Source organism: Saccostrea cucullata, unplaced genomic scaffold, assembly GCF_032062105.1.
Source record: "Saccostrea cucullata isolate Sc308-1 unplaced genomic scaffold, CSIRO_AGI_Scuc_v1 ctg345, whole genome shotgun sequence".
Classification (NCBI taxonomy): Eukaryota; Metazoa; Mollusca; class Bivalvia; order Ostreida; family Ostreidae; genus Saccostrea; species Saccostrea cuccullata.
The window spans coordinates 140,476-160,725 of record NW_026923192.1 but is presented as its reverse complement, the minus strand read 5'-3'; the positions used below and the strand labels follow the sequence as shown (position 1 = coordinate 160,725).

The window sequence follows — 20,250 nt, the reverse complement described above, 5'->3', positions numbered from 1 at the left end:
TACTCCCGGGGGTCATGATTTGAACAAACTTGAATCTACACTACCTGAGGAAGCTTCCATATAAATATGATCAATCATGGCTTTGGTATTCTTGAGAAGAAGATTTTTAAAGAATTTTCCTATATATTTCTATGTAAAACTTTGGTCGGCCATTGTGGCCCCGCCCTACCCCCGGGGGTCATGATTTGAACAAACTTGAATCTACACTACCTGAGGATGCTTCCATATAAATGTGATCAATCATGGCTTTGATATTCTTGAGAAGAAGATTTTTAAAGAATTTTCCTATATATTTCTATGTAAAACTTTGGTCCTTGTGGCCCAGTGGTTCTTGAGAAGAAATTTGATTTTTTTCCATATAAATGTGATTTTTTTTTCTCTAATTCAGATTTTTTTTTTCCTATATATTTCTATGTAAAACTTTGGAAAAGGGCATTGTGGCCCCGCCCTTTGATTTGAACAAACTTGAATCCCCTTTACTTCACAAGGTTTCATCTTTCCTAGGCACAGTGGTTCTTGAGAAGAAGATTTTTAAAACATACCACCAAATTTTCATTAATTCCCAGTGGTTCTTGAATGAGGGCATGGCCCTTCATGAAAATGTGAAAAGTTTGTGGCAAGTTTGACAACGCCGACAACGACGACGACGACGACAACAACGACAACGACGACAACGACAGACAACGGACAAATTTTGATCAGAAAAGCTCACTTGAGCCTTTGGCTCAGGTGAGCTAAAAAGTGATTTTATGATTAACTCCCTTTTACTTCAGTATTAAAAGTTGATATCTACAAGGTACTTGTAAACCCTTATGTTATATGTCAGCTGTATCCTAGTAATTCCACCAATGTTTTACAGAGGATATTGATGTCCTATAATTCTTTTTCCTGTATTTTTTTCCCTTTATTTACTTTCACTGAGGTTTACAGGATTACGAATTTTGCTAAGGTAATACTGGTTAAATCAGTAATAACAAAACATTTATTCTAAAAGATAAACTTTTTTTATTTTTCACCTCTTAAAGAAAAAGTGATTCTATGGTGCTAAGCAGATGAGAGTCATTGACTACCTCTATGTTGGAAAAAAGTCTATTGCATGGTTAACTCCCATCATAGGCCAGTGCCAATTGCCTGAGAGGGCCGAGACAATGCAGATGAAGTGCCTTGTCTAAGGACAAAACATCACGTGACCATGGGCAGGGCTTGAACCAGACTGAGTGAACCTTAAGTAACTAGCCTAATGCCCATGACCACTGACCCATGTGCTCCAGTGCATTATACATGTATCCATAAATTGGTTATACAGTAAAACTCGGTTATAACAAAGTCACTGGGACTTATGAAATTACTTCGCTATATCCGTAATTCAATATATGCATATAAGAAATTCGTTCAATTTATGTAGCTGGGGATCCAAGATAACTTCGCTATATCCATGAATTTGCAATATCTGTGTTCGTACTAAACGAGTTTTACTGTATCTGTGTTAGTTCAGAACACAGTAAAAATTTACAAGGAAGTGTAAAAAAATACAAGGGATAAAAAAATTGTTGCCAAATCATTGATAGGAAGGAATTACCTGTATGACCTTGACCTTTGCATTAAATCTAGGTGGCAAACCAAAGTGCAGAATCCAGTTTAATCTTGCTCCTAATAGAAGGATGACATCAGCTTCCTGTAGTGCTCTGTGGATCAAAAACATAAATAGTAAAACACACTTACATAGAAAAGTGCCAGGAATGAATAATTCTGATTTGTTATAACCATAATTCATTTTATCTGTTAAGTTCATCATATCTGTTGTAAGGTAAAATTCATTATAAGCGAGTTTGCTGTAACTGCATTTTACTATACTGGATTCTGTTGCATGATGAAACATTTAAATTATAACATTGATTCAACAAGATGTTTATGGGCCTTGACTGCATGCACCTAACTCATCCCCTGAGAAATGACTCGGTTATATAATTTAGAACCTACTTTGACCTTGCAGGAGCCACACAAAGTTCATGGTCATCAGGTAATACACCTTTTCCCATTGGGGTCGGTAGAAATGGAAGTCGAGTGGATTCTATAAACTGCTTGACAGATTTTTCTGCTTTGGCATATGCAGCACCTAAATTAAAGTTTTACCTCAGTATAAATATTGAACCTGCTTCATGCTGCTTAAAATCTGATTAATAGCATGTTATCAAACATTTACACTTGTCCACTACTTATTAAAGGAAAACTTTACATTAAAACATCAAAAATAGCAAAATGACATGTACATGTAACATGCTTCTTCTGGTACTACCATATAATAAAGAGATTATTTCAATCAAATTTAGAAAACAATAATCATAGAAATGATAAAAGGATAAAAATCACTTTTTATTTGCGAGAACTTTATTTTCATGTAATTTTACAAGAAAGTGCTAGTGTACTCTTGAAAATTTCATTCACACATATAACAGTATTCCTTAATATTACATATAGGAATGACCACAATTTGTGAAAATTTGTACCGCTAATAAAGAGTTAATTATGTTGCGAAATTAAGGTGTCACGAAAATTTTGTGATCTTCAGTATCTGAGATTGATTCAAATGTTTCATAAACATTTTTTTATCACACAGGAGTTTGATTTATATAAAATTTTGAAAAATTTCAAACCTTTCCCTACTATAACTAGTGGTTTCTCAGCATAATGAATGATATCCAGGGCCTCCTTTATTTTGTCTGGGTCTGTCAGGGTCTTTGGAGGGTCAAGACACTTTACATTTGGACTGGAAAAGAAAGAAGATGATGAGGAATGCCTCAATTGAATTCATAATTTGAAGTATTCATGTAAGTGTATAACAATGACATAGTTTTTTATAAAAAACATTATTTTTATGCCCCCGTGAACGAAGTTTCGAGGGTAAATAGTTTTTGTCATGTCCATCCGTCTGTCTGTCTCTCTCTTTCTCTCTCTCTGTCTGTCTCTCTCTGTCTGTTTGTCCACAAAAACTTTAACCTTGCCCATAACTTTTGATTTAATGGAGCTATGACTTTCATATTTCACATGTGTATTCCTTGTGAGAAGACCTTTCTTTCGGTACCACCAAATTTGACCTTTTGACCTTGGACTTTGACTTACTTTTACACAAAAATTCCAAACTTTTACTTTGGCCATATCTTTTGAACTCTAGACACGAGGACTTTTATACTTCATATATGTATTCTTTGTGGCAAGACCTTTCATTGAGTACCAACAACTTTGACCTATTGACCTTGACTTTAAAGATTTCCATACTTATGAAAAAACTTTAACCTTGATCATATCTTTTGAACGGTAAGGACTAGGGCTTTCATACTTCACATATGTAATCTTGTGAAAAGACACTTTATTGGATACCAAAAATGTTGACCCTTTGACCCTGACGTTTGACCTACTTTTCAAATACAACCTTGAACATAATTTTTGAAGGGTTGGAACGAGGGTTTCATACTTCACATATTTAATACTTGTGACAAGACCTTTCATTTGATATCAAGAACCTTGACCCTTTGACCTTGACCTTAGAGTTTGACCCATTTTTACACAATAAACCAAACTTTTACTTTGGCCCTATTTTAAAAATGGTAGATTCTAGGAATTTCATATTTCAAATATCAATTGTTTGTGGCAAGACCTTTTATTTAAACCAACAATTTTGACCTTTAGACCTTGACCTTCGACATTTTCATACTAACGAAAAAACTTTAACCTTGGCCATAACTTTTGAAGGGCTAGGGCTTTCATACTTCACTTATGTAATCCTTGTTAAAAGACCTTTTATTGAATTTCAACAACTTTGATTCTTTGACCTTGGAGTTTGACCTACTTTTTACAAACTTTAACCTTGGCCATAACTTTTGAACGGTAAGGGCCAGCACTTTTTTACTTCACATATGTAATCTTTGAGACAAGGCCTTTCTTTAAAAACTAACAACCTTGACCCTTTGACCTTGACCTCGGAGTTTGTCCTACCTTTAAAAGCATTAACCTTTGTCAAAACCTTTGAACTAGATTTTATATTTCACGTTTGTACTTCTTGTGAAAAGGCCTTACTTTAAGTACTTAAGGTACCAACATATTTGATCTGCATTTGAGAAAGCTTAACCTTTGCTATGTTGCCATATGGGGGCATTAGTGCTTCACAAACACATTTTGTTTTTAAGGTGCACTCAAAAACAATTTGTCCAATTACACAGTGTACATGAACAAGGAAACAAAATTCACTAAACTCTGCTTCTTTGCGAGTCAAAGTTTCTGACATAAATTCATTTTTTTTTTAAGGTAGAAGAGGGGAAGATCATAAACACAAAGACTAGCAAAAATTGCATGGACAGGGTACTTGCATGTACTGCCTGTTGCCCAATGAAATCCATTTTTTTTTCTGAATAAATATTGTTTAAAATAAATCACCTCAAGATTTTTTAAATCAACAGATTTTGATATATCCTGCGGGAACTTAGTTCATGGTCCATTTTATATTTTCCCAATCAACAAATGAAATGAACTAAACATAATGTGAGTACCTTAGATCTGCTACCCTGACTCTCTGTGTAACCATATTACCAGCCAGGTCAATGTAACTCACACCAGGCCTTCCATAAATACTGTGTCGAACTGCCTGGAATGGTGAGAATTGTACATGTACATGAAATCATATTATATAGATAACTGTAATACCGGTATATATTAAATACAGATTTTTTTCTGAAGAATATAAGCAGAAAATTGGTTGTTGTGATATTGATTAAAATGATTAGTAAAAGCAGAAACATATTTTGCACAGAGAACAAAAGCATATCTTTACCATAAAAGATTTCTGCACTAACTATGTGCAGTGTATATAAAGTAAACTATATTTTTTATAACTGAAAAGCTACAATTTGGTAATGAAAATTTCTTACCTTTTCAATATAAAATGGAATTCTCTCTACTTTACTTGGTCGAGCACTGTACTTGCAGTAAGGTCTGCATAATTCAACCTAAAAATTATCACAGTTTATAACAATTACTGAGTCTATCTTACAACCTGTTATACAGCTTAAATATGACAAAATTCTTGGAAATATCCATATTTGAATATTACCTGTGGATACTCCTGAAAAGCTCCCATGCCCTCCTGGTGGAGTTCACTGCTACCCCCTACTACAATCATAGGCCTAAAAAATATTTACATCTGATCAATTTGTGCTCTCTGTTCTTAAGTATTTCCACTGCTTAAAAGAAGGATTCTTAAATTTACTTTATGTGTGCCAGGGTTGCAAATAACATCTAAAACCTTAGGGACCATGTGTGCCTTTAAGTTTTAATTACTATCTTATTGTAACCAGTGTACTAAGTAATTAAATGTTTCAGTTTCAATGTTTTAATTATTTCTATTATGTGTGTTTACGTTTGTGTAGTCTTGTGTGAATTTCCATGTGTGAGTGTTAAAATATGTTTGATAGGTGTGAAACTGTATGATTGACCATTTCCTGTTTGACTAGTTTCTATTATATAAAAATTTATTTCTTTGAACTCTTCTTCTCTGCTCCTGGGTATTAAATAAACTAATAATTTTCATGCACCAAAATTGTGAATTTTATGGCCCCAGGGTCAGGGGCTGGTGTTACACACTTGAAAATGGAATAGTCATCCTTTATATTAGTAGCTGATTTATATAGTGTGTCTGGTAAATATATATTTATTACTTATCTATTTCTTCTATTTATATTTGTTATTAAAAGTAAAGTCAGTAAGGATTTGTAATTGTTTATTAATCATAATGACTTTATTTCAGGTTTTTATTCAATATTGTATTATTTCCATAATTAAATATACTAGTCAAACCACCACTGACTTGTGTGTTGATACATAAGAATGAACCCAAGATCTATCGACATGGTCTATATTATGTTGAAAATTTGGAGCCCATGATTTTTTATATATTTAGTTTTAAAAAATCTGATTTTTTTTTGTATTGAAATCTTAAAGAAGTTTACTTTGCTCAAAACAGTCTTTCATTTTCCTAAGGACTTTGACACCCCTTATTTTTTTTCCATACGTTAAGATGCAGTTACTACCTTGACATCAGTCAGGCCATAGAAATTTTTCTATGTTAGGAAACAGTAAAATTGAAAATGCTTTTAAGATTTCCTAATTTGACAGAGTTTCTAAATTCTTATTTACCTTATGGATGATAACATACCCAAGAATTGGCTTCCCACAGACAAAATTAACTAAGTGAGTGATTATTAACAACCCTGTAGACAAACTCTTTTACTCAGCAATTTTGCTTTGACAGGATCTTTTTTATCCAAACAATCAACTAAAATTAAGGTTATGCACTTGTCAATTCTAAGACTGGTGCAAGATGATTTATCTTCCAGCAGAAAAGCATTACCAGCAATTGACCTGGGCATTAGCCATTCCTGCCAAAGCATGGATGAGTCCTGGGCCTGAGACAACAAGGCATACAGCAGGCCTCCCTGTCATATACCCAATGGCTGAGGCAGCATAGGAGGCCTAGTGTGGAATACAAAGAACAACATAACTAATCAAGCCATTTCAAACAAGTTTCTAACATTACTGATTTACCATTGATTATAAATAATGAATCACTGTTCACTTATATATTAACAGTGAATTGCAAACACCATTGATTTAGAGTTTTAGACTAAGTCTGAAAAAATTTTGAATCCAAAACAAGAAAAAGCATTTGGCATTAAAAAATGATAGTATATGTATTGTGCCACAGAGCAATATAAAATATCACTACCATTAAACATCAAATGCATTCATAAAATACATTTTAAAAATGTGCTATTAATCACTGTTACTGGTGAACATACAGCCTGCTCATTTCGCATTCCAATGTATTTGATGCCATGGGCTTGTGCAGCATACGCAACCTCAATCACAGGAATACCAACAATGCCAAACATATACTCCACACCCTGAAATAATAATTAGGTATTTAGTAAAAATATTCATTAATCAACATACAGTCAAACCTCATTATTTCAAATATGACAGGTAAAAACTCTTGAAATATTCCAGGATACAAGATACATTGAAAGTAATTTACATTTCTTAAAAAATAATGAAGTGATTGGCACTTCCAAATCACTCTGACATACTCCAGGGTATTTAAGATATATCAGTGTTTGAGATGCTGAGGTTCAATGATTATTATTTTATATTAGTTTTTAGCTCACCATGACAAAGTGGAAATGAGGTTATGTTATACCCCCTGCACCTGCAGCTAGTGGAGTCCTAGTTAAGTTTTAGAGGCAAGTTAAGTTATTATAAGCCCTACTTGGATTTAACTTGAATAGATGATGCATCTACAGAAACACATTATCAGACTAGCTTTGGATGCTGGATCCATTAAGACCGCGGAACATTAACTGGCAAAATTGGAAATATACAGCTTACGTCATTTCTATCTGTTACAATCAAAACATTCAGTGATAGACAATGAATTGGGCTGGTACAATTCGACGCGGACTGGGGAAAGCATCCGATTGAAATTGCAGAACGAAATTCATTTTCAATCCACCTCAGCTACGCTAGAAAGCACATTATTACTGATTGACCCAGAAGACAAATAATTTCAATTTTGGTACAGTTTGAATTTTTTTGTCCAGGGTTTTAAAGGACAACTATTTCATTTCTGTTTGGTAAATATATGTATATCTTTGCGTGTGTGTGTGGGGGAGGGGGGGGGGGGGGCTGAACGATTTTTAAATAAAGTTGTCCAACAGTTTTAAATGAGAATAAGTATAAAACTCATGCACTCTTTATATAATCCTAGAAATAAAATATATTGTCATGTTAAGCCATGACCTGACTCGACAATTTTTTACCCTTCCCCCTTCTAGAATCAATTATCTCCTGAAAAATAATCTTTGTCTTCTATGATCTTTCGCATTCTTAAAATTATAAGCTGAAACTCATATTAATGTGAATTTCAAACAATATGTATTTGGGAGTTGAAATTAGTTGATTTTTGGATCATACGTTCACTCTTTGCTTTGAAAACAGCTTAGGAGGATTGAAAATGAATTTCGATCTGCAATTTCAATCCGATGTTTTCCCCACATCCGCGTCGAATTGTACCCGCCCATTTCATTGTCTGTCACTGAATGTTCTGATTGTAACAGATAGAAATGATGTAAGCTGTATATTTCCAATTTTGCCAGTTAATGTTCCGCGGTCTTAACCTTCATTTTTCCAATGAGTTACCACATTCAAGTTTTTGAGCATGTTTGCCCTAAAGTAATGGAAACAGAACTTTTCACATATGCTTAAGATAATTGATCTGACCTGCATTTGCCAGATAAATTACAACTTTTAGAAAGAATAAATTCACAAGTAACCATAAGTCCTGATATTATAGTGATTAAATTAAGATTTAATTTACATGCAGATACTGGATATGACCTGCATTAATTTTCCAAAATACTTGAACAGATTAAAATTTCAGGGGTAAACCCTTTCCCATGTTATTTTAATCCCTATGATGACATACTTCTGTAAACAGGGAGGGAGAAAATGTATGACTGGACCGGGAATCGAACCTGGGACCCCTGTATCTCCAGTAAGGTGCTCTACCAACTGAGCTATCCAGGGCAATATCCAGGGCCCAAACCATTACATCCCACCCTCCCTAAATTGTCTTTGCCCTTGAAGACCCAACCCAAGTTAATATTAACCCCCGGCAGGAATTGCACCTGCAATTCTAGGGGTGGTCAACGGCACCTTGAAATCTTAACAGGGAGGGAAAAAATGTATGGTTGGACCAGGAATCGAACCCAGGACCCCTGTATCTCGATCCAGTAAGGTGCTCTACCAAATGAACTATCCAGGACGATATCCATGGCCCAAACCACTTCACTTCCAACAAGAGGTCCATGGGCCACATCGCTCACCTGAGAAGCTTTGACCATTCTGTTCTTTACCAGATTTCCCCCTTGTAATACATAATGCATCCCCACCCTACCCAAATGATCATAATTTAGATATTTTGAAATCAACACTACCCCAGGATCCTTCCATGTGCACATAAGTTTCAGCTTTTCTGGCCCAGTGGTTCTTGAGAAGAAGATTTTCAAAGATTTTTCCTATATATTTCTGTGTAAAACTTTGATTCTCCATTGCGGCCCACCCTTCCCCCGGGGGTCATGATTTGAACAATTTACAATCTACACTACCCTAGGATGCTTCCACATAAGTTTCAGCTTTTCTGGCCCAGTGGTTCTTGAGAAGAAGATTTTCAAAGATTTTTCTTATATATTTCTATGTAAAACTTTGATTCTCCATTGTGGCCCAACCCTTCCCCCGGGGGTCATGATTTGAACAATTTAAAATCTACACTACCCCAGGATACTTCCACATAAATTTCAGCTTTTCTGGCCCAGTAGTTCTCGAGAAGAAGATTTTTTAATGACCCCACCCTATTTCTGTCTTTTCTTGATTATCTCCCCTTGTGAGGGGACTTGGCCCTTAATTTTAACAATTTTTTAAAAATTCCCCTTCACCCAAGGATGCTTTGTACCAAGATTGGTCAAAATTGGCCCAGTGGTTCTTGAGAAGAAGTCAAAAATGTGAAAAACTTACAGACAGACGGACAGACAGATGGACGGACGACGGAAAAAATGTGATCAGAAAGCTCACTTGAGCCTTCGGCTCAGGTGAGCTAAAAATGATGCGTTTCAGATGCAGCATCCACATTTTCCATTCGAATGACCTGGTTATTCATTTTAAAAGTTAGCAAAACTTCAGTTAAAGTAACTAGAGACTAAATAGATATACGAATCCTTATTAGGTATTTTTCAAAAAAGGAGAAAAGATATTAGTTCAGCAAGTGGAACGACGCGACGTTTATTTAAGTTCATAAAGGAGAACGATTTTATTAAATGAAGTGATCAACAAAATTGATTACCTTATCAATTAAAGAAAAAAATAATGAAAATAAATATATACAATAACGTTTTATGCCTTATTATTTTATTGCATGCATATTTACCTGAGCCTTTAATGCCTGAGCCAAAACATTCGCACCTTCAATTTCGTCTGCCATCATGAAGTCATGTGGTCAATATGTGGAATGGAACTCTTCTGTGTGAAGGGATAAAAGTTAATTGCAATGGCAGCCCCCATGACGTTCATGATTGCAATTTCACAAGCTAATCGGTTGTTATCCAAAAAGCTAATCTGTTTGACTGAATACCAAGTATGCAATGCAAGTCAGTATGGTAGGAGAAAATTTAATAAGAAATTTTCCAAGAAATCAACAAAACCTCAAAAGACGTCACAAATTTCCAAAGAGACTCGTGATGTGGAAGACGAGCAAGAGGAGGAGTACAGAAAAGAGAGCACGGCCAGGAAAAAGGTACGTTATTGACACGATTTATTGATAAGCTAAATAAATAGCAGGATATGTGCATGGATTTTTATACCCTTTCAAGCATTGTTTGTTATCATGATCTCAATAAGCAGGTCTCATCTGTAATGCTGAAGATTAGATCTGTTTTCTTAATCTTTATGTGTAGTCGCCCGTGTTGTCCAGTAGTTGGACCGTCTGCTCTAGAGTCGTGGATTAAGGAGTTGATCCATACGTTTCGGATTCGAATCCTACTGAGGAAAGTTCCAGTCCAAAGACTATTTCTACCTGCATAGCTATTAATAGCTACATAGGTATTTAAACCTACCCAAACTGAAAGTAGCCATTTTTACCTTGCGGTTCCTGCGATTGGCCACAAAATGCAAGTAAAGCAGATAGTAGGTAGAAATAGCTACCTTAGGTAGGTTTAAATATCTACGTAACTATTAATAGCTACGTAGATAGAAATAGTCTTTGGACTGGACCTGGTGGAGACCGGTCCTTAGGATGAGACCTAGGTCCCATGTCGCAGTAAGTGCTGGCACGAAAAAGATGCCTAACTGCTCAATGGCCCTGAGTGTCGAGCATAGGACAAGATTTGCAGCTCTCCACCTGGAAGTGATGGTGTCTCCATATACTAAGTGAAAATTCTTAAGAGGGATGTAAAATAATACCAGTATACAATCAACAACCTTTTATGTGTGCATTGTGTCTCTTGTGTCAATCTTTAAAAGAATAGATAAAAATGAATAATATAAAAATCTGTTTTTCGATCAGATCATTAACTCTTTAGCAGTTTTGGTTTACCATTTGTTTACTGGAGTTATTCAATAGTAGTTTGCATTTTATTAATTTCTTTCAACAGAATTATCTGATGGACAGACTACATGTGTTTATGAGAGGAGGAACTGGGGGGCACGGTTTGTCACGTTATGGGGGTATTGGAGGGGATGGTGGAAGTGTCATTGTTAAAGCCTCAAAAACAGCAACTCTGCAAGACATCAAGTCCAAATATCCATCACAGAGATTCAAAGCACCAGATGGAAAACCTTGCAAGTGAGTGCAATGATAATCAGTCTCCACAAGTATGTACAATTGTATTCAAAAAGTTAACATATTTCATCTTCGATAGTTTTCTTCTGTCATTGCATTAAAATTATTTTATATAATTACAGAAAACTTGCTTTGTTGGGAGAGAAAGGAGAGGATCTTATTTTAGAAGTACCAATGGGAATAACAATTGAGTCAGGAAGTAGAATAATTGGTAGGTTTTTTTCTGAGAATACAGTCATTTTAGAAGAGTTTAATTAAATAATTCCCTATGATTTGATTTGATCAAAAAAATTTCAGTGAGTAAGTTATCAACAGAACTCTTGATTTTTATAATTAGGTGATCTGGATGAAGAGGGCAAGGAATTAGTTGTAGCCAAAGGTGGTTCAGGGGGAAACCCCTCAAATGGGTTTGAAGGAACAAAGGGGGAGGCTAAGACCGTGGATTTAAATCTCAAGCTGATTGCAGACATTGGGCTTGTCGGGTAAGTGAGACATTTTTAGCTGTAAATGGAATCAAATTAATACTAAAAATTCAAACTTCATTTTCAAAATATATCATTGAAGGAAAACTGCTTCTGTATTTTAGATTTCCGAATGCTGGGAAATCTACTTTTGGGTCAGCGGTAACTCCATCAGGTGGTTGGAAAATTGCAGATTATCCATGTAAGAACTCAAATATGAAGTAAATAATGAATTAGTGTTTTAATGGTCAAAGGAAAAGAGAGTAATTTTCTAATGACAGTGATGGGAAAATAAAGAATACACAATTTTGGTTTACATATTAATTTGATGGAATGGTAAGCAGAGGTATATTCAGAATGCAAACAGTATTCGAATTTTTCTTTGAATTTGTAATGAAAACCAACATGAAGATTTTATTCCATATAAATGTAGCTGCATGATTGTCAAGCACACGATGGATAACTAACAATGGTTTTTAACAACGTTTTCAAAATTTTTAACATTGTTAACAACTTTTGGTGGGAGAAAATAGATGTTTTTTTACCAAATCCTTTCACATTACTATTGACTATTGATGGGACTGATAACATCAATATTATTTTGCTTTCAGTCACAACAATATCCCCGCGGATTGCTTGGATGGATTATACGGATGGAAGAAAGATCTCGGTGGCAGATCTTCCAGGTCTGATAGAGGGAGCCTGGGACAATATCGGAATGGGACACAGATTCCTTAAACACATCGAGCGTACCAAACTTCTCCTGTTCCTGGTCGACATCAATGGATTTCAGCTGAATCCCAATTTTCCATTCAGAGATCCTATTGAAACTATACTGATCTTAAACAGGGTATTTAATTGATGGGTTTTCTCTCCATTACACTACATTCAATATGATGAAATATACAGTAAAACTCGTTTAGTACGAACACGGATATAGCGAATTGATGGATATAGTGAAGTTTTTCTGGGTCCCCATCAAAATTCTTAACAAATCTTTGTAAAATTTGACGGTTATAACGAACTCTGATATACGAATTTACGGATATAGCGAACTGGTTTTGAGTTCCGTTGAGGTTAAATATAATAAAATTTACATTCTTTATAACGAACTTTCAAAGATCTTAAAATATTTGATAAATTCAACTGACTTTATTTCATTTTAGCATTTGTATAAAAAATTCAATTCATAACAAACCCTTGGTTATCAAAGGTACGTTTTCTAATATTTGCTTCCTTAACATATTTGGTAGTATACTTGAAAGAAATCATGCATATTGCGAATTCGCTATATATGGTTATATGAATTTCTTATACAGATATAACGAATTACGGATATAGCGAATAAAATTCACAGGTCCCTAGGACTTCGCTATAACCGAGTTTTACTGTAATGTGTTGAATGTAGAGTAACAAAGAAAAATCCATGATTGCCGACAATTACTTTATAGGGTTTTTTTTCTCCTTTGTAATGCACAGATACAAAAATGAACCTGACAGCAAAATCATGTGTGATGAATTCACACTTCCACCAAAAAGATTTTCATTCCCTGTAGTTTTATAACTTTTAAAAAAAGAAACTTATTATAACAGACATTACAAATTTTATTTATTGTTTGTTTCAAGCACTTTGCTGTTAGAGTGTTTTAATGTTACTAATGCTCCATTTGAATCAATTTATCCAATGACTTATCAAGGGCTTGTTTACCTATCTTATATAAGTAAATGCAAGTCTGAAACAAATTTAATTTGGCCCCCTTCTTTTGGACAGGAAGTAGAATTGTTTAAGCATCACTTGGTTGAGAAGCCAGCAGTTTTAGCACTGAATAAAATAGACTGTGATACAGATGGAGCTATAGTGGAAGACATTAAGGAGAGAGTGAAGAGTTTACCAGGTACAATGTAATCTGTGTAATATCATTGTACAATTATAATTTTCTTTAGCAATTTTGCTAATACATGTTCAACCAACACGTATTTTGTAAAGGAAATGAATATATGTTTGAAGATTTTTCTAAATAAAGTTTTATGTGTATCCAAGCAGTCTTATACCTCATTGTACATGTATAACATTGATACATCAAAATACTCTACAGACCTCATTTGACTAAATAGCTGAATTTATCTACAATTACCAGGGATTAATCTAGGGCATATTTACTACCAACATTCCCATGATGAACATTATAACTATTAATTAAAAATTTTCCTTTGCATGAAAAAGAACAATTCTTTCAGTGCTAACAGGTATTGGAGTAGAATCATTCTTGTAATGTCTTTGAATCACCATCATATATTCCTTACAAAGACACAAGTTTATTTTTATTTTTCTCCTCTTTTCAACTTTGCTCCCTCTAACACAATTCTTTTCTATTTTCAGAAAATATTTCAAACTTTCCCAAGGAGCTACAGCCAGATAGACTGATAAAATTTGAGGACATTTTCACTATTTCAACTAAAGAAGGAACAAACATTATCGAAACTAAACTGAAATTGCGACAAATACTGGACAGACATTTTGCTGAAAATCTTGAATATCCTCTTGAAAAATGGGAGCATGCTCTAACTGAACACAGTAAAATAAATAAATTGACATAGTCTCAACAGGAGGACTCAGGGAATAGGAGTGGGGGATATGTGTAGGGGCTGTGTGTCCTTTTACTGTGGAATTACATGTATACATGTATGATTCATCCAACAAAAATCAATGCAAATAATCTGAATGTACAAATTCTGAATAATTCAGTGAAACTAGAATTGTTACAAAAGTAGCACTATACATGCTGTAGAAAAGCTGGTTTTGCTTTTTTTTCAAATGTTTACAGTTTTGAGGTCAGGTGTAAGAAAGTTGTGTATTTTTTACATGGCCAGTCATGCATGAAGTTAAATAAAGAATATGAGCACAATGATTGCCACTAGCATAGAAGTGTACCAGGTACTTGTTAATTTTCCTCTTGAAATCATTTACAATTACCGGTACAAGTTTGTCTCTTTGTAAAGTGTTGAATTGGAGTTTCTGTGTAATGAATTCAAAGAGGTAAATGACCATTATTCCCAACCATAATGTACTTATTAAACCTCTGCTTCAATGTGTTAAGTTATGTATACCGCTAAGAAATCTCTCGTATATACAATTATTGGCATGGACATGTGTAGCGCTGTAACAAGGCTGTAATTGATGATTACACAAACATCTTCATACCCAGTGATTATGCTGAATTTTGAATACACCAATTTATGTAAACATACAGTATCAGTATCGAACAAAGACAACACAGTTTCTGTATTCAAGTATTCTACATTTATCTAAAACTATATTTAATGTACATGTATTTTTCAAAGTGTATAACTGGCCCGAAGATGCACAAGGATTTCGACAGAAACCACTGACCACATATCTTCACCATTCATCATACCAGTTATTTTCAGCTCGTGTCTACAAAAGAATTGTGAGGATGCATCAATTTTCCTGCTCTTTAATTAAATGTGTGTCATTCAATCAGTAAGAGGAATAGAGAATTAATGCATCTTTTTTCAAAGTACATGTAATACCTGTCCTATTGCGTTTATAGCCCTATTATCCTCTAATTGACACCTGGCTTCATATATCTTTAAAGCTGCGGTTTTACAGCTTACTTCCATTAGTCTCTTAGTATCCAAGTAGTATGCTGCCTTTAAAGAAAAATTGATCCTTCATTAAAAGAGAAAAAATGATTTTCAAAATTTATGACCAATTCTTCAAGTAACTTACTTCAATCAGTGCAAATAGAGTCAGGTCATCAACTTTCAGGAATTCAGCATCCCAAGGACAGATGTCAATATCATACATGTATCCTACTCCCATGTATTCTGGAAGGGGAGGGTCGTTTTTATGGTAGTTGCACCATTCAGTGACCTTTTTTAGAATGGCAGTATTAATATTATGGATCTGAATTGGTTCCTCTCTGTTTTCACTCACTAAATCTGCAACAAGATTTGAATAATCATCATTTTGGCTCATCTGAGTAAATTTTTCACATTTTCAACTTCTCAAGAATCACAGGGTCATTTGACCAAAGTTGGTACAATGCATCACTGGGTAAATTGAATTGAATTGTAAATCATTAAATTTGAGGGTCAACCCCCATTCAAGGGGAGATTTTATCTAGGAAAGGCAAAAATAGAGTGGGGTTATTTAAAAATCTGTTGATGAAGAACCTCCAGACTAGACAACTTTAAGTTTTTTTTCTTTCAAAGAGCAAGTTTCTCCGCAACCTATGTGCTTGGGTGACTGCTTAATGTAGAATTAACTTTATTCAGCATTAAGGACATAAGCAACATACCTTACCTACTGATAATTTTATAAGATATTTTTTGATTTAAGAACCCTCTCTACACTGCACACTAAAGAGTTCTGATTCTATGGTATTTTTTTTTTGCAGTTAGAGTGATCTGCCCTTAGATCTAAATTTTTAAAATTAGAAATTCACAGTTTGTTACACAATTTGTAATCAATTCAGGTATTCTTAACATTTTAAAAGGCCAAGATAAATTAATTGAACATGTTATTTACGTGTATTTTCATTATGGAAGTAAACAACAGTGATTTCTATTCACTGATACTGTGTTATGTTTGATTATTTTTCCTGGGGGTAAATGACACGCACCATATGTTGAAAATCATATAAATAAGCTCAAAACTAACACCTTTATAGAATATATTTTTCTCAATATCCAAAAAACATTTTGTACTGGTGTAGAGAGGGTCCTTAAGATTATAGTGCCATCAGAAGTTCGTAGACAAAAATTCATAAATCATTTAATGAAAATTCTTGCATAATTCAAGAAAAATACACAAAAATTAATAAACATAAATTTAAAATGTTTTGTTTATACAAACTTGTTTATGAAGAAGTGTACAACAGCATAAATAAACATTAAAATGTAGCATTAAGTTCCTTAAGGTATTGGAACTCTTCAACTTAAGAGAAAAACACAACACAGTTAAAACTGCGTTACATATGTCCTTAAAATATATTGCAAGGAATGGAATATAAGAACTTTATTATCATACAACTTTTTTTTTTGGGGGGGGGGGGGATAAGCTTACCTTTAATAGATCCACATTGTCTTATAGATTCCTCGTCTACCTCTAAAACATCGCCATCCATGCTTTGTAATTTTACCTTAGACATGACTGATGGAAGTTTACTGTCTGCAAAGAAACATATTTTCTATGGTAAAAAACAAACAAACATTGGAGTTTATGTTTTTTGAAACGAACAGATACAGGAATTTAATCTATTTGATGCTGTGGTAGCCTGGTCTGTGTAACACTTAATTCATTTCTAAAATGGTTTTGAGTTTTAGAATATTAATATATTAATTCAAATTTCTAACTTTCAAAAACTCAAACTGATTTGGCATATTGAAATTAAATATTTTAGTTCAAAAGTCTAAATTTTCAAATTTCCACACAGGTTTTAGAATTTTAATATTTTAGATTTTCAAAATTCAAATTTCCAAAAACAAATTTTGTATTTTAAACTTTTGTGTTTTTAATCTACCGTTTCTTCAGGAAGTTTACGCTTAACAATCTAAAATTTAATAACATTTTTCGTCTTTTGATTATTTAAAATTTACTTCCAACTTCCAACTTTCAAACGTTTTAGATCTTTAGAAATTTAGAATTGTGATTCAAACACTCAACTTTTAAATAACAAAAACACTTTTACATTTTGAGTTTTTAGAAGTTTATTTCAAATATCCAAAATATCAAATTCCAAACCAGGTATGAGTTTTGAAACAAAAGGGCTTTTAGATAGTTAGAATATTGAACTAATATTCAAAATTCAAATCGGGATTGGAAATTTGATATTTTGGATATTTAAAGTAAAAATCTAAAACTCAAAATGTTTTGGTTATTTGAAATTTGAATGTTTGATTCAAAAAAACAAATTTTAAATAACCAAAAACGTTTTGAAAGTTGAAATTTAAAAGTTTGAAGTAAATTTTAAATAATTAAAAGACGAAAAATGTTACTGAATTTTAAATTATTGAGCGCAAACATTCTGAACAAACGGTAGAATAAAAAGTCAAACATTTAAGATACAAAAAATTGTTTTTGGAAATTTGAATTCTAAACATTTAAGGTAAAAATCTAAAATATTGAAATAAAACCTTTTAGAAATTTGAAAAGTTAGGTTTTTGTACTAAAATATTAAATTTCAATATACCAAATCAGTTTGAGTTCTTTGAAATTTAGATATTTGAACTAATATGTTAACAGTCCTCTAAAACTCAAAATCATTTTAGAAATTTGAATTGTTAAGTGTTGCACGGACCGTAGTCTGAATCAGAATGGATTGTTTTTGTTTTTAAATCGGTACGCCTCAGGGTCTCCAATTGCAGAAGGAAAATAAATATATCTCGGCGGCGAAAGATAAAATATTTATTTTATTTGCTTCAGTACATAATTTAATAATTCTGCAAATCCGGGGAAGGGGGTGGGGTGGTCCCGCCAATCTGAGCAACTTCCTCTTTTTTCCTTCAGCGGGGGACACAAATTCTCTGAATTAGCTTGTTCAATACTGAATAATTGATTAAATTCCACCCACAGTAAAACATAATTCCAAAATATTTATTACTATTGAGTATGATTTTAAATGAATTAATAACAGTTTTTGCAAAAGTCTGTAACATCACACATGTCGCAGGAGGGTGGAAATACCTTAATATGAAACCTTTTATTTTATTCTAATGTACAGCAACTTTTCATTTCCTAATTTTGTTGTTTCAGTTATTTTAAACTTCAAATTTAACTGCAATATACTTTTGAAAGAATAATTAATGTCATGTTTTATTAGATTAATTATCGTTTTTTTAAAGATCGATACATCTATCTGTAAATCCACATTAATTGGATTAAATATACAAGATATCTACACTAAAATTTTCTTTAACTATTCTAAATTTATTTTGCAGATTTTCAAACTTAAATATTCGATCCGTTGTCACTTTTAAGTCCTCCAAAGGGGAATCGATTACGTGTTCCAGCATCACATACATGTACCTATATGAAACGTTTTAACTTACCTTTCTATTGTTTTGATATACAATAAAAAAAATTAACATCTTTCCAAATTTTAAAGGAAATCGCACTACAATGCCAACACTAGTACCAACACTCGCATACTCACCCTAACCCCTCTTCTATAACCGTCGAAAATGAAGGCAAAAGGATCATATGTCTCTTTGTTTGTGAAGCATCCACAGGGGGCGGATGAGTCACTCGGCGTAACTTATGTCCAGTGGATTTCCTCCCATTGTGCTTTAATTATAGGTGGTTGTGCAAGGCCGGATTCAGACTGTTTATTTATCGCGTAGAAATTAATAGGTACAAAACTGGTGATCATTTTCCAGATTTGAAAGTTAATCACTAGCATTGAATTGTTGTTCATCACGTATGTTATTTGATTTTTTTTTTTCTTATTTACTAGTACATTGTATTGTATATTCTTAATTATTTGTTTTAAACTTATTATGATTTATAGACAATTTTTTGGTGTTAAAAGTGTGTTTCGATTATAACCCCCCCCCCATATTAAATCCCACCAGAAATAATCTTGCCAATAAACAAGTCGTATATTATAATAGTATATAGTACATGTAGATCAAATAGTACAACACATGAATTTTAACTTGTGAAATTTATTACTAAACTGCATATTCGTGATTTCGCTTTGAACTGACAAAATTATATGAAATTCCTTAATTATTAATGAAATAAGAAGTTCATAGCATCAAAAATCTACATATACATATAAAACCTGAAAATATTAGATCTAGTATAGTCATTTTGAACATGTACATGTAGGATAAAATCTGGATTCTTCATCCAATTTTATTTTGATCTATAATTGAACTTTCGGCAACTTTTTTTTTATTTGATCAATTTTCTTTGGTTGAAAAATCTGAGTATTCATTTGTGTTACATGAATTAAGGGCGCTAAGCCACTGCTCGTACCATAGAAAACAAAGCTGCAAGATAAGATTTTATTCTGGATCCAGAAGGCTTACATTTTTACAACGGTAAAATAGAGTTTTGACTTTACTAAGGTACGTCAAAGAAATTTGACTCGCTAGTGTCTACCAAAAATGAAAAGGTTTGGTAGTGTGGCCCCCCTCTCCTTTTACTCAAATTGCTTCCTACGGGCCTATTTGCCAATGGCATCAAGATAAAATGTTAGTCAAAACGTTTACTTTTCCTTGATTCTAAGGATCTTTAATCCTCCCGGCCCCTACATCGGACATTGTCCTTGACCTGTAGCTGCTGTCCAAGCTGCTGGGAACCTACCTCGGCAGTAGTGTATC

At 33.4% G+C, this 20,250-nt stretch overlaps 4 protein-coding genes across 4 annotated transcripts in view; 2 read left to right on the top strand and 2 right to left on the bottom strand.

Annotated features, from left to right (window-relative positions):
* LOC134263410 (2-hydroxyacyl-CoA lyase 1-like) overlaps positions 1-10,142 on the bottom strand; it is a 30,954-nt gene extending 20,812 nt beyond the window's left edge. The window contains 9 exon segments of the mRNA XM_062745744.1: positions 1,580-1,685; positions 1,981-2,116; positions 2,655-2,767; positions 4,545-4,639; positions 4,923-5,000; positions 5,105-5,177; positions 6,401-6,522; positions 6,849-6,953; positions 10,028-10,142. Coding sequence (XP_062601728.1) covers positions 1,580-1,685; positions 1,981-2,116; positions 2,655-2,767; positions 4,545-4,639; positions 4,923-5,000; positions 5,105-5,177; positions 6,401-6,522; positions 6,849-6,953; positions 10,028-10,084 — 885 coding nt within the window. The 5' untranslated portion in view covers positions 10,085-10,142.
* Positions 1-20,250, top strand: part of LOC134263406 (solute carrier family 40 member 1-like) — a 125,614-nt gene that overhangs the window by 14,385 nt on the left and 90,979 nt on the right. The gene's annotated exons all lie outside the window — the stretch shown is intronic.
* LOC134263408 (GTP-binding protein 10-like) lies at positions 10,110-15,108 on the top strand. Its single transcript, XM_062745742.1, has 8 exons — positions 10,110-10,393; positions 11,250-11,440; positions 11,560-11,648; positions 11,775-11,919; positions 12,024-12,100; positions 12,510-12,748; positions 13,670-13,793; positions 14,279-15,108. The coding sequence occupies exons 1-8, from the start codon at positions 10,148-10,150 to the stop codon at positions 14,494-14,496; spliced, it is 1,329 nt and encodes a 442-aa protein (XP_062601726.1). The 5' UTR covers positions 10,110-10,147; the 3' UTR covers positions 14,497-15,108.
* Positions 15,228-17,158, bottom strand: LOC134263409 (S-phase kinase-associated protein 1-like). Its single transcript, XM_062745743.1, has 4 exons — positions 16,988-17,158; positions 15,650-15,861; positions 15,451-15,570; positions 15,228-15,334 (listed from the first exon to the last, which is right to left on the bottom strand). Exons 1-4 carry the CDS (start codon positions 17,070-17,072, stop codon positions 15,299-15,301), a joined length of 453 nt encoding a protein of 150 aa, XP_062601727.1. The 5' UTR covers positions 17,073-17,158; the 3' UTR covers positions 15,228-15,298.